The 24058-nt window shown below is 37.1% G+C and overlaps 1 protein-coding gene across 3 annotated transcripts in view; it reads left to right on the forward strand.

The window, feature by feature from the left end:
- The first annotated feature begins 880 nt into the window (after nucleotides 1–880).
- Nucleotides 881–24058, forward strand: part of DBT (dihydrolipoamide branched chain transacylase E2) — a 34617-nt gene continuing 11439 nt past the window's right edge. The window contains exons 1-6 of one of the 3 annotated variants that reach the window (XM_006197362.4): nucleotides 881–986; nucleotides 6552–6675; nucleotides 9879–9954; nucleotides 11450–11631; nucleotides 20769–20890; nucleotides 23479–23695. In XM_006197362.4, coding sequence (XP_006197424.1) covers nucleotides 936–986; nucleotides 6552–6675; nucleotides 9879–9954; nucleotides 11450–11631; nucleotides 20769–20890; nucleotides 23479–23695 — 772 coding nt within the window. In that variant the 5' untranslated portion in view covers nucleotides 881–935. Of the gene's footprint in view, nucleotides 1050–6551; nucleotides 6676–9878; nucleotides 9955–11449; nucleotides 11632–20768; nucleotides 20891–23478; nucleotides 23696–24058 lie in introns of all 3 variants that reach the window. The other 2 variants (XM_072968137.1, XM_072968138.1) reach the window with 2 other exon arrangements.

A 24058-nucleotide genomic window follows, 5' to 3' on the forward strand; every position in this document is an offset into this window, starting at 1 on the left:
ACAGTAGTTTGTGTGTGTGTGAAATACACTGAAAAGCAAATAAGGCAAAATAAGAAGTGTGAGTTTAAGTAATATTAGTGCATTTGTGAAGTACCTGAAATTTTGTTTTATAGTCACTAATCTGATTTTTGTCTTTGTTCTGTTTTTTTCTCCATAATTTTTTAGACACCTGTACAGATTTCCATTCCCATACATGAGGCAAGAACAGACAAATATCCCGGGCATTTCTCCAAGAGGCAAATAAATCAAGGTAATGTCTGAGATATATATTGCATATTCTGGGCTGCTACATCTGACAATATGCTCAGAGAAAGAAAGGTACTGTTGATGACGCTTATCTTAGGCATTGTGATAATCTTGTTCATCTTTCAAGAAAAAAAAAATCGAAAAGCCAATTTCGGTAACCAAGAACAATCAATGCTGGTAGGAAATGCCAGTCATTAGGAAGTATTCCAGTATAGCTTTGACTCCCCTAGCGGTACAGTCTTGCTACAAAGTATAGAAATGTCCCGTTTTCTGTAATCAGGGTGGTTATAATTCAGGCTCAAGGAAGGGTGTTTTTTCCCCCTACTTATCCCTCAGATTTTACTTCAACATACATTTCTCCGGGTAAGTGTTCTTCCTTTATGTTTCCTTAACCCTATTTCCCCCGTTTCGTGGATTGGAAAGGTCGCTGGCGCACACGTACTCACACAGCAGTGCCTTACCCACTTTGTCCCTGAAATTAAACTTGGGCTGCCCTCCGCCCTACTTGCCCCGCCCCCGAGGGCGCGCCCCAGCCCCGCCCCGCTCCCTGGTTGGCTGTTGTGGGGGGTGGGAGGCTGTTCCTCCGCCGTCCAGTGGCCGCTCGGGGGAGGCGCGTTTCCCGGCTCCCAGTAGCTCCCCCCGCCAAGGCAGCCTTCCCCCAGCCGAGCAGCTGTCATTTCCGGAGTAAGATGGCTGCGGCGCGTGTGCTGACTACCTGTAGTTGGAATACCGGACGGCTGGTAAGCAGGTTGGGCAGATCTGAGGTCGGGAAGAACTGATTTATCCGGAGTCAGCCCGGAGAGGTGTGTTACTTTGTCCTCCGAGTGCCTCGCGTGCAGGGCTCGCGTGATGGAGAGGTGGAGGGATGCCTGCAAAACGAAGGGCAGCGACGGTGGCGAGCCAACCCGTCTGCAGACCCACCACCCCCTCTCCTTTCCTTACTTGGACGCGTTTCTGTTGTGACCTGACACTCTACCGCTCCATCTGTACCCCGAAGTCCAGCTAGCCTTTCGCCCGCTAGCCTTTCATTGAGCATCATCTGGGTACCCGACATTGTGATAGGCACTAGGGATACAGAGATATCCCGTATTCATTCAGCATTTATTGAGCACCTCTTTGTTCCGGACACTGATAATACGACCCCTGCCCTCGAGGAATCTGCAGTCTAGAGAAAGAGACTGATCAGGCAGAACACAACACTGTAGATTCTTGGCCTCCGAGCATTTGAGAGACTCCAGCTTTGTTCTTTGGATCTATACTTATCACTTATGTCTTTCTACCTTTTTAATCACCATCTGCCCTGCATTTCTCCCCTTTCACACAGTCCTTTAGCACCAAACAAGTCACATCCCAGTAATCAGTGTTTCATGCTATTTGTCTAGCGTTTTTCTAACTGGGTCCCCTCTTCCGGATTTTCCTTCAGTGTTCGACCTCTGATCTTACAAACCTTTTCAAGAGTCTGCCATGTACCAGGTACTGTGGTAGGAACTGGGGATGCAAATGTAAGTCAGGCGCTGATCTCTGCCCTCTGAGATTTAATTACGGCCCTGTGGTGGAGCACAGGGGAGAGAGACAGGGGTAGACCATAAACAGAAAATTATAGCACAGCATGAGAAGACGGAATTAAGTGCACAGAGCTACAGAGACACATAGGAGGGGTCTTGAGGGTCAGAGAGTTCCCAGAAGATACTGTATAATTTGAGATTTGTGAAAGGTAAGTAGGAGATAACCAGTAGAAGAAAGCTTTTCCTCTTTCCCTGCCCAACTTTTGAATACTGGTGTTTCTAAGGGTTCTGACTTTGACCCTCTGTGTGCTTTTTACACTGCCTGTTCGTTACCTCATCCACTTCTTTGAACATAGTTGCCACTTAAATGCTGATGATTCCTGAAGTTACCCAATCTTCGAGCCAGCTCTACTCCAGACGCGAATATCTTAACTGCCCTGGAAATCTCCAAGTTGCATGTATATTAGGTGTTTTTCTGCTGTAAGTAATAAACCCAGCCAATAAGTAGGAAGTTAAATACCTGTATATACAAAGCATCTGAAAGTTAGATGACAGCTGCACTGATTAAGTGGCCCATCATTATCAGGGTTGTCATTTTAACAATTCATTTGACCTTCCCCCCTCAGGGTCGCAAGAGGGCTGCTACAACTTTGTGTTCAGGGCAGGAAGGAGGGAGGGGCCGTACCATCCAGACTCACTGGTTAGAACTGTGTTACAGTGGCCATGGCTAGCACAGGGGAGTTTGGAACCAACTCACAGTGGCTGCTCTAATGCCTCCAAGGCACGTCAGACTCTAGGCTCTGCGATGAAACCCTCAAACCTGTTTCTCTTGATTCAATTGAAAAAAGTAGTCATTGTTCCCCACCCTGTCTCGAGCAGGACCTTCCTAAATTGGACTTTCTGCCTCTCCAACCTATTCTCCATAGTATAGCCAGAGTGATCTTATAAAGTAAGACACAAATTTGAGAATGTCATTTCCTTGCTTAAAACTGTTCTCAGCAAAATGTTGAGAATTCAGATGACTATGAAGCAATTTATGATCTGAACCTTTCCGGTCTCTCAGACTTCATTCTTTGCTAAAACCTACCTCAACCCAACCCTCACTCTTGGCACTTCCCTCACCCTTAGTGCACACTAAACTACACTAGAAGTATATTGAACTATTTCAGTTAATTGAACATATACTGCGCTCTCTCTCTCTCTCTGTCTCAACTCTAGACCTTTGCACATGCATTTCCTCTGCTTTAAAGACTCTTGCCTTACTCCCCCATGGCCTGACCTGCAACACACCTCACCCTCTCAGTTACTCCTACTCATCCCTTAGGTCTTATTTCAAGTTCGCTTTCTCCAGGTAGGATCCCTCTGTGTTTCCTTAACAGTGTCTCCCCCGTTACAACTCTGTTGTAGTCACCTGTTTACTTGTTTTTATCTCTCACGGTATAGACTGTTGTTCCATAAAGGAATGAATCGCATCAGTTGGGTTCTCTAATCCTAGGTGCCTGCCATGTAGTAGTAGGTACTCAACAGATTTGTTGAATGACTCAGTGAAAAAATACTCTGTTTCTTTTCCATCTGTTATAAAAAATTGTAAGCAACAAGAGGTCTTACCACCTACAATAAATTATTAAGAAAGCCTTATGTTTGTACTTCCCTGCAGCATCATGCATTTGACTTAATTGACTTACTATATCATCTTGAATTTTTCTATTTTTTTATGTCTTCCTTTAGTAAAGTGTAAGCAGTTTGAATTCAGAGACTGTATCCTGTATCTTATTTAGCTTTGAATTCCTGAGCACAGAACCATCCTGTCTTTAGGTATGCTGCATGACTGCCCGTTGAATTATTATTATTTCCCTTATGTGAACCTGTTAAACCTTTTCATCTCTTGTTTTTTTGTGTTGTTTGTAGAAAAAAGTCTTTCCTACTTGAAAAATTATTTTTTTCTCTTTATCCCATTTTTATCCTTCTGTTTTCCTTTTTTATCGTTTTAGCGGGCAGCTTCACTGATGTGTTTTAGCCTTCTCTTAATGGACATTGCGTCACTATTTATCACATAATGCCTGTTGCTCTTATTTCACTTTGTCTTTTTCCAGTCTTTAATCACCTCAGCCAGGAGCCCGTCGTTTCATGCCTCAGATACAAAATATTTTCTTTGTCCTTTCTCTCCAGGCTTTACCTGTTGTAATCTAATTTTTAAAAATACACAAATGGATTAACTTCTTAATCCTTTTTCTTTAGTAACCCATAATGTATGAGTTCACATTCCTTATCCTGAGTTTGCAGTTTGGTGCTCAAGCTCCTCCCACTGCTCCCTTTGATGTGATCAAGTCAACGCAGGCTGCTCACTGCCCTGGCAGACATCCTAATCAAGTTCTCACTGCAGTCCTTTTTCTTTTTTATTGTTTCCTCTGCCTTCAAAGTACACTTCTGCTCTTTATTTATTTATACCTATTATGCAAGGCTCAGCTCAAATCTTCCTCCAGGAAGTCTTCTTGGGTCAAACCAGTCTGGGGAAAACAAAAACAGAAACAAAGACAAACGGAAACTCTCTATTTAAACTCCTTTAATATTATCTATATTATCTATACTTATTAGAAAAACTTGGAGCACACATGCCCACACATGGGAGTGAGAGAGAGAGAGAGAGTGTGTGTGTGTGTGTGTGTGTGTGTGTGTGTGTATTTATTGTCTCAACTAGGTTGTTAAGTCCTTGAAAACAGGGATTGTTTCTCCTAATTATAGCAATGTGATGTGATAGAAAGAGCCTGGCCTTTAGAGTCAAATTTACTTGGCTTCAGAGCTGAGTTTTGCCATTCCTTTGCTGTGTGACTTTGGACAAATTACTTTACCTTTCTGATCATTAGTTTCTCTATTGTTAAAGAGGGCTAGTGTGCCTATTCCAGAAGGTAGTTGTGAGATACAAAGATGATGGATATAAAGAAGATGCTTATAAATACCTTCAAAGTACCCAGCACATAGTAGGCTTTCAGCACATGTTGAGTTTGATAGTTTGTACCTCCCTTGACCCATTAATAGTTCCTCAATAAAAGTTGAATTGTTGAAGGTGAATCTTCTTGTAGTTTAATTTCCTTTGAAAGGTTTTGAAAACATGAACTATTTCACCAATATTGAGGTAAATCTATCTAAGTCAAAACTTTCATTTACTGTCCCTAAATTTTATACTATCTGATGAAGGAGAGGTTAATTGAATCCTTTGAGTCTGTTGACCCAGAGTCAGGATTGTGGGAGTTGGAGGAGACAGAAAGGACAGACAAAATGGGACTGTTTGGGAAAGAATTCTTTCACTGTCTGCTAAATTTTAAGCCATCAATTTCAGTTATTTTAAACTTTATGTTAAAAGCGTGCATGTTGATGTTAGTAAGAGTAAAATATAAGTATTATAAACATTAGCTGCTTTAGGATGGTCTCTTAAAGTAAAGCTAAAGTGTATGATTGAAGGTTATTCGTGTTTTAGGAAAAGAGGTCTTTACTTTTTCTTGGCGTTCTTCAGAAATCAGTAACAGCCTGGAAATTACAGTGAAAAAAATCTCAGAAAAATGTAAATGTATTATTCTTGTCAATAAACCATGTATTTGCTTTTATAGTATTTGCTGTAAGAAAAAGAATGAAATTCTTGTTTATAAATAGGTATTATAACAAGACTATAATATATATTGTAATTTAAATGTTAAGGGCTAATCATCTTTAAAGTATAAAGTACTTGATGATACAGTAATTTTTTTAAAGTAAAAATGACTCTTTCCTGCATTAATGAAGCATTTTCAAATACATACCAGTATTCTCAGATACACTGAGAAAGTTAGAAATGTCTGTAGTTTGTGTTTAAAACTGTGATGTAGCTAATCAGATATTAATAGCATTGAATTGTTAACTTTTAAAATAAAATATTCTGCCTTTCTGATACTTAAGGTTTGGTAAGTCAAGTGAAATACATTCAGGCTTACTTATTTCTATAAGATATTCTATTTTGTTATACTAAGATGCTATATAAAATAGCTAAATCTAAAAAGTTATCTATAAATGACGGTAAGAAAACCTTTGCAAGGGAGGGATAAATTAGGAGTTTGGAATTAACGTGTACACATTAGTGTATATAAAATAAATAAGCAAGAAGGACCTCCTGTATAGCACAGGGAACTATATTTAATATCTTGTAATAACCTATAATGGAAAACAATGTATATGATATAACTGAATCACTTTGCTGTACACCTGAAACTAACACAACAGTGTAAATCAACTATACTTTAATTTTAAAAGAAAAAGAAGGAAAAGAAAATCTTTGGGTACATACTACACAAGGTTTTCTGTGTCCTTAGATCCTAACAGTCACTTTTGAATTCGTTAATAGTGTTATTTCAGAAAATTGTTAATGACTCAAGTGTACTTACAAGCTGATGTGTTTGTACAGAATGCATCATTAAACATTTCTTTACTTTCATAAGGGATTGTAGGCAAGGATCATGTAAGCATGTGAACAAATCTGACTCAAGGAGATAATTACTTAACAAAATTTACTAAACGGAAGAACAGCAAAATGCTCTCTGTGAGCTGGGGTTTGAGTTCCTCTGATTTCTTGACCAGAAATACTTAAGAAATAACCAATAGTAAATTTGTCACTGATGCCAAATATTCTGATTTCAGCCTGGATAGTTTCATATTGTTTATGTTGTGATAATGTTTCACTTATAGAATCGACTTGAAATTCAATGTATACTTAGAGGTAAGCCATGAAGGTCATTTATGAAATCTTTTCCTTTTTTGTTCTGTCATCTCTAGATTTGTGTTCGCTACTTTCAGACATGTGGTAATGGTCCTGTTTTGAAGCCAAAATATGTGTGTTTCTTTGGTTATCCTTCATTCAAGTATAGTCATCCACATCAGTTGCTGAAAACAGCTGCTGGTAAGTATGATCTCAAAATAGCCTATACAAAATAATGCTTTGCATCTTATTGAGTACTTTTAAAAAAGTAATTGAAGATTTACCAAAGTTAAAAAAAAGTTGACCTTTTATTTCTAGCCTGGCCCTCCATGCTCTCCTCACATCTATCCAATTCTTACTTTGCGTGTATATGTGTGTGTGTCCCCACCTCCCACCCCTCCCTTTCACATACTTTCCCTTAATACTTGTATCTTCATGATGTTGAGAATGGGTTCTCCTGGGCCATCTGTTCTTCATCATCTGACTCGTCCAAGTGCGAAAGTCAGCATTGATACCACTTTCTCAGTCAAATTAAATTACTGACTTAATAGATTGTATCCTTGTATTCACTGTATTATTATTTGTTGGATGAGGCACTTAATCTTTCATGTTAAGATGATGTGAGGAAACCAACATGAGGTGCTCCTAGAAAGTCCCCTGGCTTTTACCACTTAATTACCTTTCCCCCCAATTTTTCTACCCTCTGTAAAGATCTGTAGGCTTTAAGTATTAGATTTGGCAAAGGCATTAAAACTTTTTTTTTCTGATGTTCTATTTAGAACCCTGATAAAGAACCCTAGACTTTTGTTATATCATTAGGCTTTTGACAGATCCTTGATGCCTTAATCTGTGTCAGCAATGAAAAATAAGGGAATTCCAGGCAGCTCCAACCCCTGAGATTGGTCAGTCCTTGCATGCTTGTGTCTGTCGTCTTCTACAATGCACTCACATACGTAAACCTTATCTTCACCATTTCTAAAAAAGACTTCTATTTTTAAAAGCTGATCTTTTCTCTTTACTTCTCAGAGAAAATAGAGGCCATTCCAGCAGAAACTCTAACTTCCTCTCTTGTCTCTAAACACTTAAGATCTTTGGGTTCTTGATCCACTAATTACTAGCTGTGTAACTTTAAGCAGTTTCCTTAATTTCTCTGTTTCATCATCTGGAAAGTGGGAGAAATCGTATCTAACTCATACTATTGTGAGAGTAAATTCATTCAGCACAGCTGTTGACTGATCACCTACTATGCGCCAGGGCACTGCTCTACATACTTGGGCTACACTGTCCATCTCTTATTCCCTAACTCAATAAATACTTAGGCTGGAAACCTGGAGCCATCCTGATTCCTTGTCTCACACCAAAGTGATTACCAACGTCTATTAACGCTACATCTAATATGTTTCTTAAATCTGTCTTCTCCTTTTCAGACAACTTTGAGAATATGTAACTCTATTTAATTCTGTAGTTCAGTTTCTTACCTGCAATAGCCTCCTGCTTTCTTTGCCATCCAACCCCCCCCCCGTCCTTCCCATCACACTCCTGACAGAGATATTTTTCTCCAAAATTATAGATCTGAAATTGCAGATGGGACTCTCAGCTAATTGTTGCTGAATAATAACCTTCCCCACAACTTAGTGGCTTAAGGCAAAAATGATGTGTTGTTCCTCAGGATTCTGGAGGTTGTCTAACTGGGTGGTCCCTCTCCTGGTTTCACCTGGGCTCACTAATGTGACTTGTGTTCTGCTAGAAGATCTCTCTGCTCAAGACGGTTCAGGGTTCAAGATGGTCTTACTTGTGTGTCTGACATTTGGTGCTGGCTTCTGGCTGGGGCATCTTATCTCTCCTTCACGTGGCCTCTCTCATCCTCCAGTAGACTAGAACAGCTTCCCACCTGGGGATCTCGGGGCACTGTGCAAAAGGAAGAAGGTAGAGGCTGTGAGGTCCTGTGAGGCTTGCAACCCAGAACTTATGCAGTTTTACGTCTGCTATATCCTCTTGGTCAAAACAACACTTAGACCTGCATAGATTTCTGTAGTGGTTAAATGAGCTCCACCTCTATGGGAACATCTGCAAAGAGTTTATGACTGTGTTTATTACCACTGGCTCTTGATTACCTTTAGGATAAATTCCAAACATCCTGCCTGAGTGTGGCACACACAGCCTTAAATCGGGGCTGATTTCTTGCTACGTGTCCTCCCCTCGGCTGTGGAGAACTGTCTGTCATTCCGTACACACTGTCAGATTCCCAGGCCTTGCACATGCTGTTCCTTGCATAATACTGCTTTGTATAGAGATGCTGCAAGGTACATGCCACTTTCGGTTACTTCAGTTGGTTTCCAGTTCTTTATTACACCTGTGATGACTATTCTTGAGCACTAATCTTTGTGTACGTCTCTATTTCCTCCGGGGAAAAGGTAATTAGAAGTAGAATTAATTACAGAGTCAAAGAATCTGACTTTTTTTTTTTTAAGGCTGTTGATACTTAATGCCAAACTATTTTTCAGAGAGGTTCTACTTTATACTATGAGCAGCAGGCTGTGAGAGGCCCCAACAACTAGAGAGGAAACTAGCGGTACCTAAGACCAGTGTATTGTAATTGCTAACTTACCTCTTCATACTTATTAAAGAAAATTTTACTACCTTAATCTACTTGTTGTACATTTTATAAACAGTTCTGATTAACAGCATCTAAAGTAGTGGAGCTCTCCTGAATCCGTTCAGAGCCATTTGTTAACCTGGAAAGGTGAGAGGATCTATGCATCCTTTCTGTTGACCTGAAATTCTTTCTTTCTTGGGAATAATTACTGTAAAGTGTCATTGGCATCTAAGTATTATAAAAAGGGGGCAGAAATTTGAAAGGAGGTGAAAAATGGAAAGAGGAAAGAGAAGACTGAAATTTAATGATAAGCTGGCAGAACATGGTTTGGGCAAGTCTTCTAGGTAGGGATCTGCCTGCTCTTTAGATGCTAAGAATGAGAAGAGCTGCATGAGGTCAAAAGAGCAGTCCATTAATGGTAATTACAGTTTCATAACATAAAACAAGGAGATCCATCTGGGTTTCCCTTTGTATGATATCTTGTTCTATTTTCTGTGCATTGCTATTGTTGCAAAATCTCATTGTTGGAAGGGCCTTCTATACCCTTGTGAAAGAACATTATTTTGTAAGTTGAAAAATGCCAGTTCTGTGGCAATATCAGTTGGTCTCTGTCACTGAATAATTGATATAAATCTTGGATAGTTATGAATGATGTTATGCTTTTAAACATTATAAAATGTTTCAGTCTGTAAAATGGAATAATTTCTGTCTCTGCTTGAGAATATTTTCTAATTTTAGATGTCAAAGCACCTGCCTGCTAACAATCTATTACATATTTAATGTGATCATTTCTCATTTGTCTTTGAAGCGCTACAGGGACAGATTGTTCAGTTCAAACTTTCAGACATTGGAGAAGGGATTAGAGAAGTAACTGTCAAAGAATGGTAAGTTATTCTGAAAACAGTTTTAAGTATGAAAATAATTAGGATAAAAATAAGTAGAAATCCATTTAAATTGAGAAACTTCTTACTATAACATGTAATGATTTTTTTAAAAAAGCAATAGGGTAAGCATAGTTTGTGTTGCCAATATTCTGGTGACTCAGTTCATCATACATCATGGCCCTGTATTTGATTTAATTTATTAAGGATTTTTTTTTCCTCTTTAAAATAATTTTTTCTCACTGCCCACCCCTCACTTCAGTTAAAAAAGAAAATAGCCTCTAGAGGATATTAAATTGCTGTGACCTTGTGTTTTGAAAAGCATTTAATATGTGAGCTTAACATTTCTTTCCAAACTATTTTAAAATCATCATGTAGTCTAAGCTTTCTTTACCGAAAATGACTTTAGTAAGAATGCAAATACATTTGATACAAATACATTACCTGACAGTTTACTTATATTTTCAGAAAAGGTTAAAATATTATATAAAAGGGCATGAATCAAAAAATAACTATCGAAAAGGTTTAAAAAATTGTCCCGAAAAAGGGCTTGAAACAAAAATAGAAAGCTGATACTGCCTTAGCCATCCTTTTACCCCTTTTCTTTATTTCCCTTTCTGGAAAAAAAGAAACACCTCTGGGTACTGAACTGATTTTTAAAGGTTTCTAGAAGTAGCAGTTAAGGTGAGTCAATAAATTATCTGTCCCATAGTTTTATACTGTTAAAGATCCTTTTAAGAATCTGATTCAGAGGGGAGGGTATAGCTCAGTGGTAGAGTGTGAAGTTAGCATACACAAGGTCCTGGGTTCAATCCCTAGTACCTCCATTTAAAAAATAAATTTTTAAAAAAGAAAGGATCTGATTCAGCCTCTGAACATTCTTTCCGCCCAGTTCTCATTATAATTGCCCTGTAAGTTAAAAGAGAACTATAATAACATCAGTGTATTGCACAGTTGTGTCTTTATGGCACTGTGGGATCAAGGAAAGGGCAACCGGCTTCAAGTTAGAAGAACCTGACTCTGAAACTTACTAACCATCTGAGAAACAAAGTCTAAGAACTCAGACTAAGATTCATGAAATTAGAAAGGATATGTACTGGGGATATCAATGCTTTGACTTAATTCTAGAAATAATAGGCATCCCCTAAAGCTTGACAAGGCTAATGTAAGACAACAGACGGGAATAAGACTTTTAAAATACACTTCTGAATTTCTCCCAAGAAATGGGTGAGGCAGAAAATCTGACAATTTAATTAAATTTTTGGATTATTGAGCTATGAACTTTAAAATTAGTTTTTAAAAATTGTATATTTCTTAAAGAGATCAAAGAGCCTCTAGAAGCCATTTATAGTCTTTACTGGAACATTCTTTGGTGCACCACGTGGGACCCGATGCTGGGCTAGATGGACACTGATCTACTTCAGTGTAGCATTTATGTGTTAGGATGACCTGTATTACTGTTGCTCATGTAAAGGCGTCCTGTGTCTTTGTCTTTTAGGTATGTAAAAGAAGGAGATACAGTGTCTCAGTTTGATAGCATCTGTGAAGTTCAAAGTGATAAAGCTTCTGTAACTATCACTAGTCGTTATGATGGAATCATTAAAAAACTGTATTATAATCTAGACGATACTGCCTATGTGGGGAAGCCGTTAGTAGACATAGAAACGGAAGCCTTAAAAGGTACTGTATGTTCATCTCTTTTGCCAAATTGACTCCTGCTTTCCTTTCGTCATTGGGTACCAACTAAAAGTGGTGTTGACTTTTTTTTTAATGTTATTAGCGCTTTTCATGCTTTACTTTTTTTTTTTTTTTCCCAAATGGAAGTACTGGGGATTGAACCCAGGACCTTGTGCATGCTAAGCATGCGCTCTACCACTGGGCTATAACCACCCTCCGGTGTTTACTTTTAATTACTTACAGGATTTGATATGGGGGTTTAGAAGCTGAAATCAGGAGAATAGAAAAGGTCCTCTGTGATGCGTGATTATCTTTTAAACCAGTTACCATGTTAAAACATGTACAGTAATATATCATTTATCTGGAGGTCTACCTTCGGGAAACCTTGGCATTCAAAGAAGTAACAAGCTTTCTTGGGAATTAGAGATTAAAGCTTTGAACATTGGTCACTTACAACAAAAATTGAAATACACAAAGATTAAATCTCGTATAATGGGATTGCTCTGTTTGCCAATGATATAAACACTCAAACAGAATATGAAAACAAGTGTATGTATGTGTATGTATGTGTATGTATGACTGAAACATTATACTATACACCAGAAATTGATACAGCATTGTAAACAGGACTATACTTCAATTAAAAAAAAAAAAACCAAACACACTCTAATTGGTGCTGGTTATGAAAGCCAAACTTCTTGAAGAAAAGTAGAAAAGAAGGAAATCAGAGTGAGAAGCAAAGAAACCAGTATTCAGAAGCAGCAGCAACCGTGGTACTTACAAGCAGTAGATGTCCTGACAGAAGGGAATTCTTTTCGAAAATTATTCAGAGGAAAATTAAAACAGTACAGTGTCCTTACGGTAGCAGACAGCTGGCTCTCTAAGTCAGAAGTTCCTTTTGGCCTTGTTGTGATACACCAAGATTATGTTATCTAGGAAGTTTTGATGTGGGGGTAGGGGAGCATAATTCTGTAAGGCAGCCCTAAGCCAGCAATTTTTCTGGAAGGGCTGAGTAGAGACATTTCAGTCGTGTAATTCCAAAGTCCAGAAGGAGCCTGAATTACAGTGGCTGGCTGACTCTTAGTCCTGTAGTCTGTACAATAATATAATAACTAATATCATAATCACACTTTACAGTTTATAAAATGTTTCACACTTAATATTTTATTTATCCTTTCTCGTGAGGTCGTCCGATTTAACAGATGAAGAAACTAAACCCAACCTAGATAGATTGGGTGATTTGCCCAGTGACAAAGCCAAATTTAGAACTCGGATGACCTGAGCCTTTGTCCAGAATATTTTCCACTATATACAACATGTTGCCTCCAAAAGTTGGAAGAATAGCTTATTGAAAGGCTTCCTATTATTTTTTAAATTTCTATTGTAAAAGCAGGATACGTGCATTGTAGAAAGTTCTATAATGCTGAAAACCAAAAATAAGAAAATGAAAACATAGTTCTACTACTCATTAATTACCACTCTTGACACATTAGTGTATGTTCTTCTAGGCACAGACACATTTTGGTATTTTTTAACCAGAATAATGTTTCGTACTTGCTGTATTCTGTTTGCTTAGTTTATGATTTACATATTGTCATGACAGTGCATTTTCATGTTATCTGGTAGTCAGACCATATTTAAATTTCCCCAGTTGCCACCAAAATGTCCTTGAGATTTCAACTGGTTTGTTCAAGCTAGGGTCCAGTGCAGGACTATACATTGCACTTGGTCTCTTAGTCTGGCTCCTACTTCCCCACACAACTTGCTGAAGAGATGGTGCCATTTGTTTTGCAGAATGTTACATCTTTTGGATTTGTCTTGTTGCTTCTTCATGGTGGTGTTTGACTTGTTCCTCTTATCTTTATATTTCCTGTAAACTGGGAGTAAATTTTAAAAGCTAGTTTCCAGTTAAATATTCTACATCATGGATAATTTTATGTACTTCGTATTTCTTCACATCAGGACACACAAAACATCTGAATGACCTTCTGTAGTGATGCTAAGTTTAAACACAGAATTAGGATAAACCATCCCCTTGCCCTTCCACTGTATGGTTATGTGTTTTCCTTTGAAATGTGAGAGTTATCTATGCGGTGTTACTTTGGCACTATGTAAGTGGTTTCTAATGTCATTTGAGAATCCTTGCCTTAATCAGTGATTGCTTTAGTAGTTGCAGAATGATGGTTTTTGGATTCTTTCCTTTCCTTTAACATTATTAGCTGGCATTATTCTGTAAAGTGGAGCTATCCCCTCATCTTTGGGGCTTTTAGTTACTCTGAAATACGGTTCCCACTGCAAAAAGGAAATAAATGCTTGATTCTTTCCTCTACCAATTCTCAAGTAAGGAATTGCTTTAATAGACTCTTCGAATTACAATATTAATTTTTCCAACTTTCTCTTTGTTTTTATTTCAATTGACTTGATGTACTTAATCTATTACATTCTTTTTAATACTTAAATCATTAAAAGTTGTGACCCTTTCAGGGTGGCTTCTATGTGTTCTTTTAGCATGACTCTGTGAATTTTCAAAAGCTTGCTCGCTTTTGGCACAAGAAGATGAGTTGGGACTCACCTTGTACTTTTCCAGCCCAATTCCTTCAGCTGCTCTGTTCCTCTTAATGTGGAATGAATTAAGAGACCATAATCTGGGTGCTAGGTGTGCTGCTTACCATCTTGATTTCAAATTTCTTTTGAAAGGCATGATTTAGGACTATTAAAAACAAAAAAGAATTTACCTTTAAAAATTACCTGAAATGATGGATCAACAATATATAGGTAGAGATTTTTTATTTTTTCACTCAGTTAAGATCCAGAAAGAAAAGAGTTATACTCTTGGCATAAACTAAAACAAGCCAAAGTGCTGAACGTTACTGTGGATGTCATTACATTAGGATATCCAATCAGGGGCTGTAGACCAGATTAGATACCTATCCTGGCCATCCACAAAAGCAAATTATAATCGACACAACATTATAAACTGACTGTAACTCAAAAAACAAAAAAAAAAGCAAATTATAATCATCCCTTGGTATTTGCAAGGGATTGGTTCTGGGACACACACACATGCGCAAGCACACACACACACCCACAGATATAAAGGCCTGCAGATTCTCAAATCCCTTCTATAAAATGATGTAGTATTTGCCTATAGCCTACAAAAATCTTCCCATATGCTTTAAATCATCTCTGGATTACTTATAATGCCTAATACAATGTAAATGCTAGGTAAATTGCTGGCATGCAGCAAATTCAAATTTGCCTTTTGGAACTTTCTGGAATTTTATTTTCTGAATATTTTTTATCAGCAGTTGGGATCTTTGGATATAGAACCTATTGATTCCCACGGCTTACTGTATGTGAACAAGTGAGCAATTGTGATTTGTAGGGGCTTTTTTGTTTGTTTATTTGCATTGATTTTTAGTTTCTTTTGGTATCTGAAGTGAGATCCAACTTTCAATAAGTCTTGATACAGCAAATTATAAAATCAAAGCACTTTTTCAGGAGGGAGGTATTTTTTTTTCTAGATAATTTTTTCACAAAACTTAATTTCCTGCATGACATGGATGAATCTTGAACAACTATGCTGAGCAAAAGAAGCCAGACTGAAAAAGAGAACATGCTGTATGATTCTATGTACATAAAAATTTCAGGAAATGCAAACTAATCTCTAATGACAATAAGGGTGGGAGGACTGGGAAGGAGGGACAACCAAGGTACAAGGGAACTTCCGGGGGTGACAGGGATGTTCATCATCTTGACTGTGGTGATGGGTTGTGGGTATGTGTATATTTCAAAGCTTATCAAATTTTGTATTATATCTATGTATGTATTGTAAGTCTGTAAAAAATTAATGGGATTGGATAGGTTATGTTCAGAGTAAAAAAGATCTGATAATCCTCAGAGAACTGATCATTGTTAGCTGTTCTGTTTCATTTGCTGTTCAGAGTATATTCTGAATAATTATCTTGCATGCTAGTTTTACTATGTTTGTGTACCTTTTTGCTTTTATAGTTATGTTTTCTTATACTTTTTATTAATTTTTTAACTGTAAAAACTATGAAACATAAACCTGTATATCAAGTAAGCAGGCCTATATAAAAGGGTAGGTTGATTTCACTGAGAAATTTCTATGTGCCTCTTTTTAATTCTGGAAAGGATAAAAGTTTCTAAATATTTTGTGTACATTGTCTTAAGAATTTGTAGTAATGCTGAATTTGTATTGTTTCTTGTTTTAGTGCCACTAAAATCAATTATTATCTATAAAGAGAAAATGACCTAAGGAAAAGTCTTTAGAAGTATTAGATACATTAGGTCCATTTTACAGGTAGAAGATAATTATAGCATAGAACCATCAAGAGTGTAAATCCTGTTTTCTAATACTTGTTTAAGTAACATTCTATGGCACTCTTTGAAGACATGGTGTTGCAGCCTACTTTTCAAGACCGTAATGTCATGATAATTTTGATGAGGAAAAACGTATTTGTGACCCCCAGATCTTATCTATCAGCGCTTCGACTGTAGAGTGACCTCTACTGGGAAAGAGGTTACTGGACTCACTGATGCCAACTTGTATCTGTGTCATGTAGAAAACATATACTGTTAAAGAAAACTACATTGCAAATTGAAATCTAGTTACTTAACACTATCAAGATTATATCAAAGCTAACTCATGTCACAGTACACTGTCTGCTATAAACTCAGTTTTACATGCCAGCTAACTTGGCTTTCTCTGACCTCTAAAGAAGTAAGATGACTCCTCACTTTAAACAACTAAAACTTTTTCTTTTTTTTGAAGTATAATCCATTTACAATGTTGTGTCAATGTCTGGTGTACAGCATAATGTTTCAATCATACATATATATACATATATTTGTTTTCATATTCTTTTTCATTAAAGATATTGAGTATAGTTCCCTGTGCTGCTGCCCTTCATCTGTTTTATATATAGTAGTTAGTACCTGCAAGTCTCGAACTCCCAATTTATCCCTTCCCCCTCTGTAACCATAGTTTGTTTTCTATGTCTGTGAACAACTAAAGCTTTTTGAACCAAAACTTTTCAAAACCATTTATTTAATGGTTTTGAACGTATCTTTACATAAAAAATATTAACGTACTTTACTCCCTGAACTGAGGATATTGAGTATAACCTGAAATCTTTTTTGATTATGCAGAGACATGTTAATGAATATTCATTGTTCTGGGAGCAACACGATTCTGCTTCTGAGTTTTGATTTTTCAGCCTACCTCTTAGCATGTCACTGTGCCGTGCCATCATTCTCCTTCCTAACTTTCTGGGACCACAGATACCCCAGTTTGTTAAGAAGTACGTGCTTCAGAAGAGAAGACAGGATCTGACTGAGAGTCTGAATGCCTCTTCTCTGGAGCATGTGCCTGGTTCTAATGCTGAGGCTGTGTGACAGCTACTTCAGGTGCTCTGGGCCTGAAGCCTTATATAAGCTTAAGTTGCCAAAAAGGCTGACCACCAGACAAGTAGGGGGCTCCTATACCTAATTACCCCTAACTGACGTGTCTTGGTGCCATGCGTAGGTACGAAGGGAGGAGACGGGCGGACACAAGCGCTAGCAGAAAACTTTATAAAACTGCTATTATTCTGCCATTATATTGCATTTACTCTTTAACATGAACACAACTACTGTTGAATGCTTTCTCTGTGCTGATGCTATCTGTACATTATCCTGTTAAGTCATACGGATTTTTATCCCCATTTGGCACATGTGGCATTGAGCCCCACAGAGGTTACAGAGCTGTCTGTCTGTGGCCACGTAGCTGTCAGGTGGAGCGATGAGCTGATCACAGCCCTGTTTAACTCTAAAGCCCGTGGTCCTCACCGCTTTGTTATGCTGGAAGTTCTATTCAGAGACTATAGGTGGCAACTCCACACCGCATCCAGAGCACTGGGACTAGATTTCTAACAACATACATATGCATATTTACCAGAATTCTGCTGTAAGAACACATTAGGTGTCCCGTAGAGTTTATAGTATTAAAATATTTGCTGGGATAATACAGTGTTTTAAAGAAAAGCTCTTTGACATAAGACCATTCCAAGAACATACGTCATTTAATTAAATTAAGCTCAGTAACCAATTACACAGTACATGCCTGAGCATAATAAGTACTCAAAAAATGGTAGCTGTAACGCTCTCTTGTACAGCTGATTGTAGACTGGATTGATTGAATCAGCTGTTTCAATAATTTGCCTTGAAAATGGAATCAAATCTCATTGGCTTAGTTGTCATTAATTCTTAATTTATGATCATTTGGGCAGAAACTAAACTAAGGTTTACACTTGTGGTATTAAGAAAGTTCTTCCTAAGCAGTTGTGCTGAGGGGCAGGCGGGGAGCGGGAAGCATTTTACAAAAGGAAACTTCCAGAAACCTTTTAGTGCTTTAGTATTTCAAAAGAATTTTTCCAGTTAAGTGAATAAACTGAACTACTTAATGTGATTCTTAGAAACAGTTTTTGAAATACCTAAGAATATTGCAATTTCAGAGTTTTAGTATTTTTACTAATTCAAATTACCATTTTATTTAGTTAATCTGAAACAATATAGTTTTATTATAAGTTTGCTTTACGTGATGAATTCCAGCCACACTAAATTGACAATCTTCATGACAAAAAGTGTTTATTTACCAGTTCTTTTGCTCTTTCTTAAAATTTAATTAAGGCTTTGAAAACTGTACCTAAGTCCACTACTGAAGGAATAAAATCTCACATATAGTGCTAGAACCATGGAGATCACATCTGTTGAAGAGGGTCATGAAATTTTAGTTGTCTTAACTCCATCCCCTAAGAGTCTGTTTCTACATTGTAAAATCGAGAAATGTTTGTATGTTGGCATTTTTGCAGCATTGCATTTTCGTAACGTTGTTGTGATCATCAAAGGAGAAAATAAGTGTGAAATATACTTTATATAAGTATATAAAGACACTTAGAAAGTGACTTAAAGTGCTGTATAACCAGGTGATGTCTTAGTATGGATTAAGAGACCTTTCTTCCAACAACTGCATGACTACTACAAATCGTATATAATGTTAGTGACTTTTTACAGATATTTTATTACTTAATATTTACTCCCAAGTTATTCTAAGGGATAGTACTACTTGGTGATATATCAAAATGTTTTCCAGGAAGGCGCGTAGCAATAAATTACATGATCTTTTTGGAATATTATATTAATGACCTTTGTATATGATATATTTGGGCATTTGTGCATTTCTCCTATTTCAGCAAATACGTGTTATTCAAATTAGCATTTGAGATTCCTGTGATTGAATCCTCTTGATTTTTCTTTGGATCTTAGTTCCTAATGCTGATCTTTCTTGCTAGTTTCTCCAATAATCTTAACAGAGGTGGACAATACACAGGGCTTCTCAAAGTGCAACAAAATTATGCCTTGAACAATAGAAGCTCTATTCCAGTTTATCTGACCAGAAAGGAGATTTCCTAGGGCCATGAGCTAATGCAAACAGGAGAGAATGAGTCAGCCCTGGGATTGAATCCCAGTTCTTCAGTTTATTAGGTGTGTGACCTTGGTCCAGTCCCTTCATTTCTTAAGTCTTTTGCTTTTTTAATCTGTAAAATGGGGATTATAACACCTATCTTACACAACTGGAATGAAGTTTAAGATACTGCATATGTAGTACAGTATTTGACATCCTAGGTGCTCATGGGAAGGAAAAATAATTTTCCCTCTACCCTCTGAGTTCTTAGCTAAGACTCCTCTAATAGAAGACAGATTAATAAGAGAAAAACAAGTTTATTGACACATATACCTCATGTCTAGATGGGGGACACCCAGGGAAAAATGAGTACCTCAAAGAGGTGGCTTAGAATTCAGGCTTAAATACCATCTTAACAGGAAAGGGGAGAAGAGATGTAGGCCTCCGAGGGAAGAACAAATGACTTTAGGAAAGAGGAATGGCCCTTAGAAGAATATATGAAAGGTATGATAGTTCGGGACAAAGTTTACCAGGGTGTGTTGCTGGCATCTAATTTCTTCTCCTGTGATAAGAGTCAATCTTCCTGTGGATGAAACTCCTGTGGAGGGAATTTATGAAAACTGAGTCCCTTTTGGAAGTCCCTTTAGGCAAATGAGGAGAGTTCATAGTAAGCCTCTCACTGCATTTGCTGTTTTCAAGTGCCTGTAGCTCAAAATAATCCGTGCACCGAAGTGGCATGTCCTGAACCCCTACAGTCATATTTTGGGGTGGCATATTCCGCTACCCTTCATCTTCAGTACAAGGTTTTTGTTTGTGTTTTTTTCTTATTCCTTCCTCACCTGTAGGGTAAATTTGAGAGCACCACTGGGACAGTTCATAGACTAGTAGCAGAAATGAATGAATAGAATGTCTTTCCATAATTGCAGCAGCGAAAATTTCTTACTTGCTTACAATTGAATATCAAAGCAAACTCAATTGCCTCCTGATTGTCAGAGGTTTAGCCTCTTTTTCACTAATTCCCAGAGATTCTGCTGTACTACAGCATTGATTTCCTAGCATCAGACCTTGACAACTAAATGCTCTCAAAACTCTTTTTTTGGTTGCAAAAATACATGCTAATAGCCCGAGAGTTTTCATTGTATCACTGCTCTAGAGTTAGAGAATAAAACAACCAAATTAGTATTAGCCATGAAAATAAAACCTTCCACAGCTTTCCTTAAGCCATATTCAAAGCAGAGAGAAATTTTAGATGCTACATTGTCTTAGGAAAGCATGTAAGATTGTCACAGATCTTTCATGTAATTGACCTCACATTTGATTCTTGTCTTATGCCATATGTATAAATATAAATGAGGAATTTATTAGGAAAACATTTACAATACAACGTGTTTTAAAATCTATGAAAGAAACTCATTTTTTAACTTGTAACTGGTACATTGTTTTAACAGAAATGAAGTGAACAGCAGGTAATAATAGTCACTAAACAGTGCCAGGTCACTCACTCCACCCTTGTTTTTCCATTTTAAAGTTGTGTTTTTCCATTCTAAAGTAGCTCATCTATTGTGTCATCTATTGTGTGATATAAACTCTAAGTTGAATTTATTTATATAAGACGCTAAGCTTGTTGTTGTTTTAATATTTTCAACTAAAGAGTAAAATTCTACCTTGATACCAGATTCGGAAGAAGATGTTGTTGAAACTCCTGCCGTGTCCCACGATGAACACACACACCAAGAGATAAAGGGCCAAAAAACACTGGCAACTCCTGCCGTTCGTCGCCTTGCAATGGAAAACAATGTAAGTTTTCTTAATATTTAAGTGTGAGATGGCATAGAAAGTTTACATTTATATCTATGAAAAATCACCCAGCCATCTGATGATGAAGATGGCTTCAGGTTGGGTTTAAAGAAAACACGAAAATGTCTGTTATTGAAAAGTAATAGTTGCATAAAAGTCCTCATGAGAAATGAGGACTTACTGTTGATATTAATTGAGAATGTTATTCTTCCTTAGAGCCTAACAATAATCAGGGCTACCACTTACTGGCCACTTGTAAATACTAGTGTCTTAGATCAGGTACCATAGAAGCACAGCTGGAGACAGGGATTTGGGAACGTGTGGTTGATTGAGAGAGTAGACCTTTACTAGGAATGAAGGAAGCAGTATAGGAAAGGGAGGGAAATGGGCCAGGCAAGGATGTGGTCTCAAGGATCTGCCTTATCCCAGGGAGACAGGGACTGATTTGAGTCAAGGAGGCTGTATTCCCTCTTGTCTGCAAGCCATTGACGCTTAACCTCCAAGGAAAGGTGGCTCTGAGGCGTTGAGCTAATAATTTACATATGATCACGTTTAATCTTCACAACTGTGAGATGAAGGGCTCTTCTAAGACCTGGAGGGGTCAAGTAACTAGTCTGAGTTCACACAGCTAGCACAGGGGTGGAACCAGGTTTCTGAAATGAGTCTCCGTGACTCCAAAACCTGTGCTCTGTCATCTTAATACTGTCTCAACAGTTGTTGCCTCCATTATTCAAGCACTTTTTAGCCAGACACTGTACATACATTATCTCTAATCCTCATAGTAACCCTGCAGGGTGGTTTGGATTATCCTCTTTTTACAGATGAGAAAGGGCAGATAAGTTGATTAAATTGGTTAAAATCAAGTAAGTAGCTGAACTCAGGATTTGAATACAAATCTGTCTGGTTCCAAAGCTTGAGTTCTTTACACTGTGCCCCACAATGCAGGGTTTTTGTTTGTCTACCTGTTTTGGAAAGAAGTAGTTTAGTTAGTGGGGGGAGGGGAGTTTACCTTTTGAGAGTATATGGTAAGAGTCATTAAAATGTTCTTATCCCTTCAACCAGTTAACCTACCATGGGAGAATTATCCCAAGGAAATAACCTTGGAAGTATTCTTACAAGTGTTTTATGTAGTAGCCAAAATTTAGAGGGCAATACATGTATTCAAAATCAGGGAAATGGCTGGGTAAATTATGTTATAAACCCCTTACTAAAAATCTGTTAGCCATTTCATGTGTTCAAATATGAAGAACATTTAGCATAATAGAAAAATAGAAATAGTGATATGGACTGCTAGATTGTTAAGGGCATCAGATGAAATAATCTTATATATTGCTTTGAAAGTTATAAACATTTTACCATTTTAAAAAAATTATAAAAAAAATTATATGGAAGGATTACTTGTAGAAATGCATGATGTGGCCTTCCTACGCCTCTTCCTAAAGCTATGTGTAGCAACTAGAGTATTTGCATACTTACTGAAAATTAAATAGTTGATTTGTTATTATAAATCACCTTTTCTTTTTTCTTTTCTTGTAGTTTGCATATTAATGAATTAAGTGTTTCTAAAATGAAAAACCTGTGACATTTACAGTTATTTGTAATTACCTAAAAATTATTTGTTTAAACTCTCTGAGTTCATTTGTTATGAACTAAATGTTTGACGTGACCAAGTTTCTCATTTTGAAGTCATTCTTAGAGAAGCACTGATACAAACGAAGCAGGACTTAGCCTTGAGAGGTGAACCAATGAACTCTGTGCACGAGGATGTCATCCAAGCTCGTGGATCTTTATTTTAAATAGAATTAAACTTAGCGAGAATATTTTGTCTTTATAACCAAACATAGGAAGTGATTAAAGAAAGCCAGATCACATATGTTTCCAAGAAGTATCATGAATGTCTAGTGGAAAGTGGAATTGTATCATCTTATTGTTTATTCTATAGAAAGAAATAATAAAACTTAGGTATTTGACCTTTAACTTGGGCTGAGGAACTCACATTCCACATATGCCTCAAAAAAATGTTTTTTTCTATTTTTTGTACTGATCCTTCTAAAACAACCATCAGATAAAAACTAATTTGAGAGAGCTTTCATAGAATAATTATTTTAACCATTACGTGTTTGCTGGTAGCCAAGGTCAGAAACATTGGTCTACATTTGTTACTGTGTTTAACTGTTTTTAAACTCTCAGCTCTTCTTCTTATGTAGTCTTTAAAAATAAGGGGAAAAATCAGATAAGAATTATGCAAGAAATTTAAAAATAGTTGTTTAAAAATGTAAGTGTTCATTAATAGCTATGGATTGTGTACAATGCAGATACATGGGCAAATGACCAGTATGTACAAAAGTGACATGATCACCCATGCAGGGAAGCTGTAGTGTATAGCATTCTGTTAAGGTGATGAAAATGTTGTTTAACGTTTATAGCATTCTGTTAAGGTGATGAAAATGTTATTTCTTTATACTGATTTATTGGACAGAGATACTTTTTAACTTCCAATTCGTTTGATTCTATTTAGGGACCTTAATGATGGATTTATTTATTTTTAGGTAGTTTTATTTTTAGCATTAAAATGTGTCATTTTACAGATTAAGCTGAGTGAAGTTGTTGGCTCAGGAAAAGATGGCAGAATACTAAAAGAAGATATTCTCAACTATTTGGAAAAGCAGACAGGAGCTATATTACCTCCTTCACCAAAAGCTGAAATTGTGCCACCTCCACCAAAATCAAAAGACAGGACTATTCCTATACCCATGTCAAAGCCTCCGGTGTTCACGGGCAAAGACAGAACAGAGCCCGTCAAAGGTAATAATAAAAGTAACGTAAGGTGCAGTTTATCTGGGGGGACGCCACTTCAACAGGCTGAAATAACAGTTTTTCTAGGAAAAGCTTCAAGATGTACTGTTAATCTTTGAAGAATACTATGTTAGGAGGTTTCTTAGAACGTAAGCTTACATACAGATAATTTTTCTGTTTGAAGACTCACTCAGGATATTTTAAATATTCATTACTTTTAGTTAGCTTTCAAAACAGCTACTTCTGATTTGTTGTTTATAAACTCTTCTGATAATTAGCTTCCAGAAGAGCGGTTTTGCAAGAAACCCATCATGTAAATTCATGGCTTGCATCCTTCTGAATGTTACATGTACTGCAGCGTTGAAAGCAGTT

Source organism: Vicugna pacos, chromosome 9 (assembly GCF_048564905.1).
Source record: "Vicugna pacos chromosome 9, VicPac4, whole genome shotgun sequence".
Taxonomy (NCBI): domain Eukaryota; kingdom Metazoa; phylum Chordata; class Mammalia; order Artiodactyla; family Camelidae; genus Vicugna; species Vicugna pacos.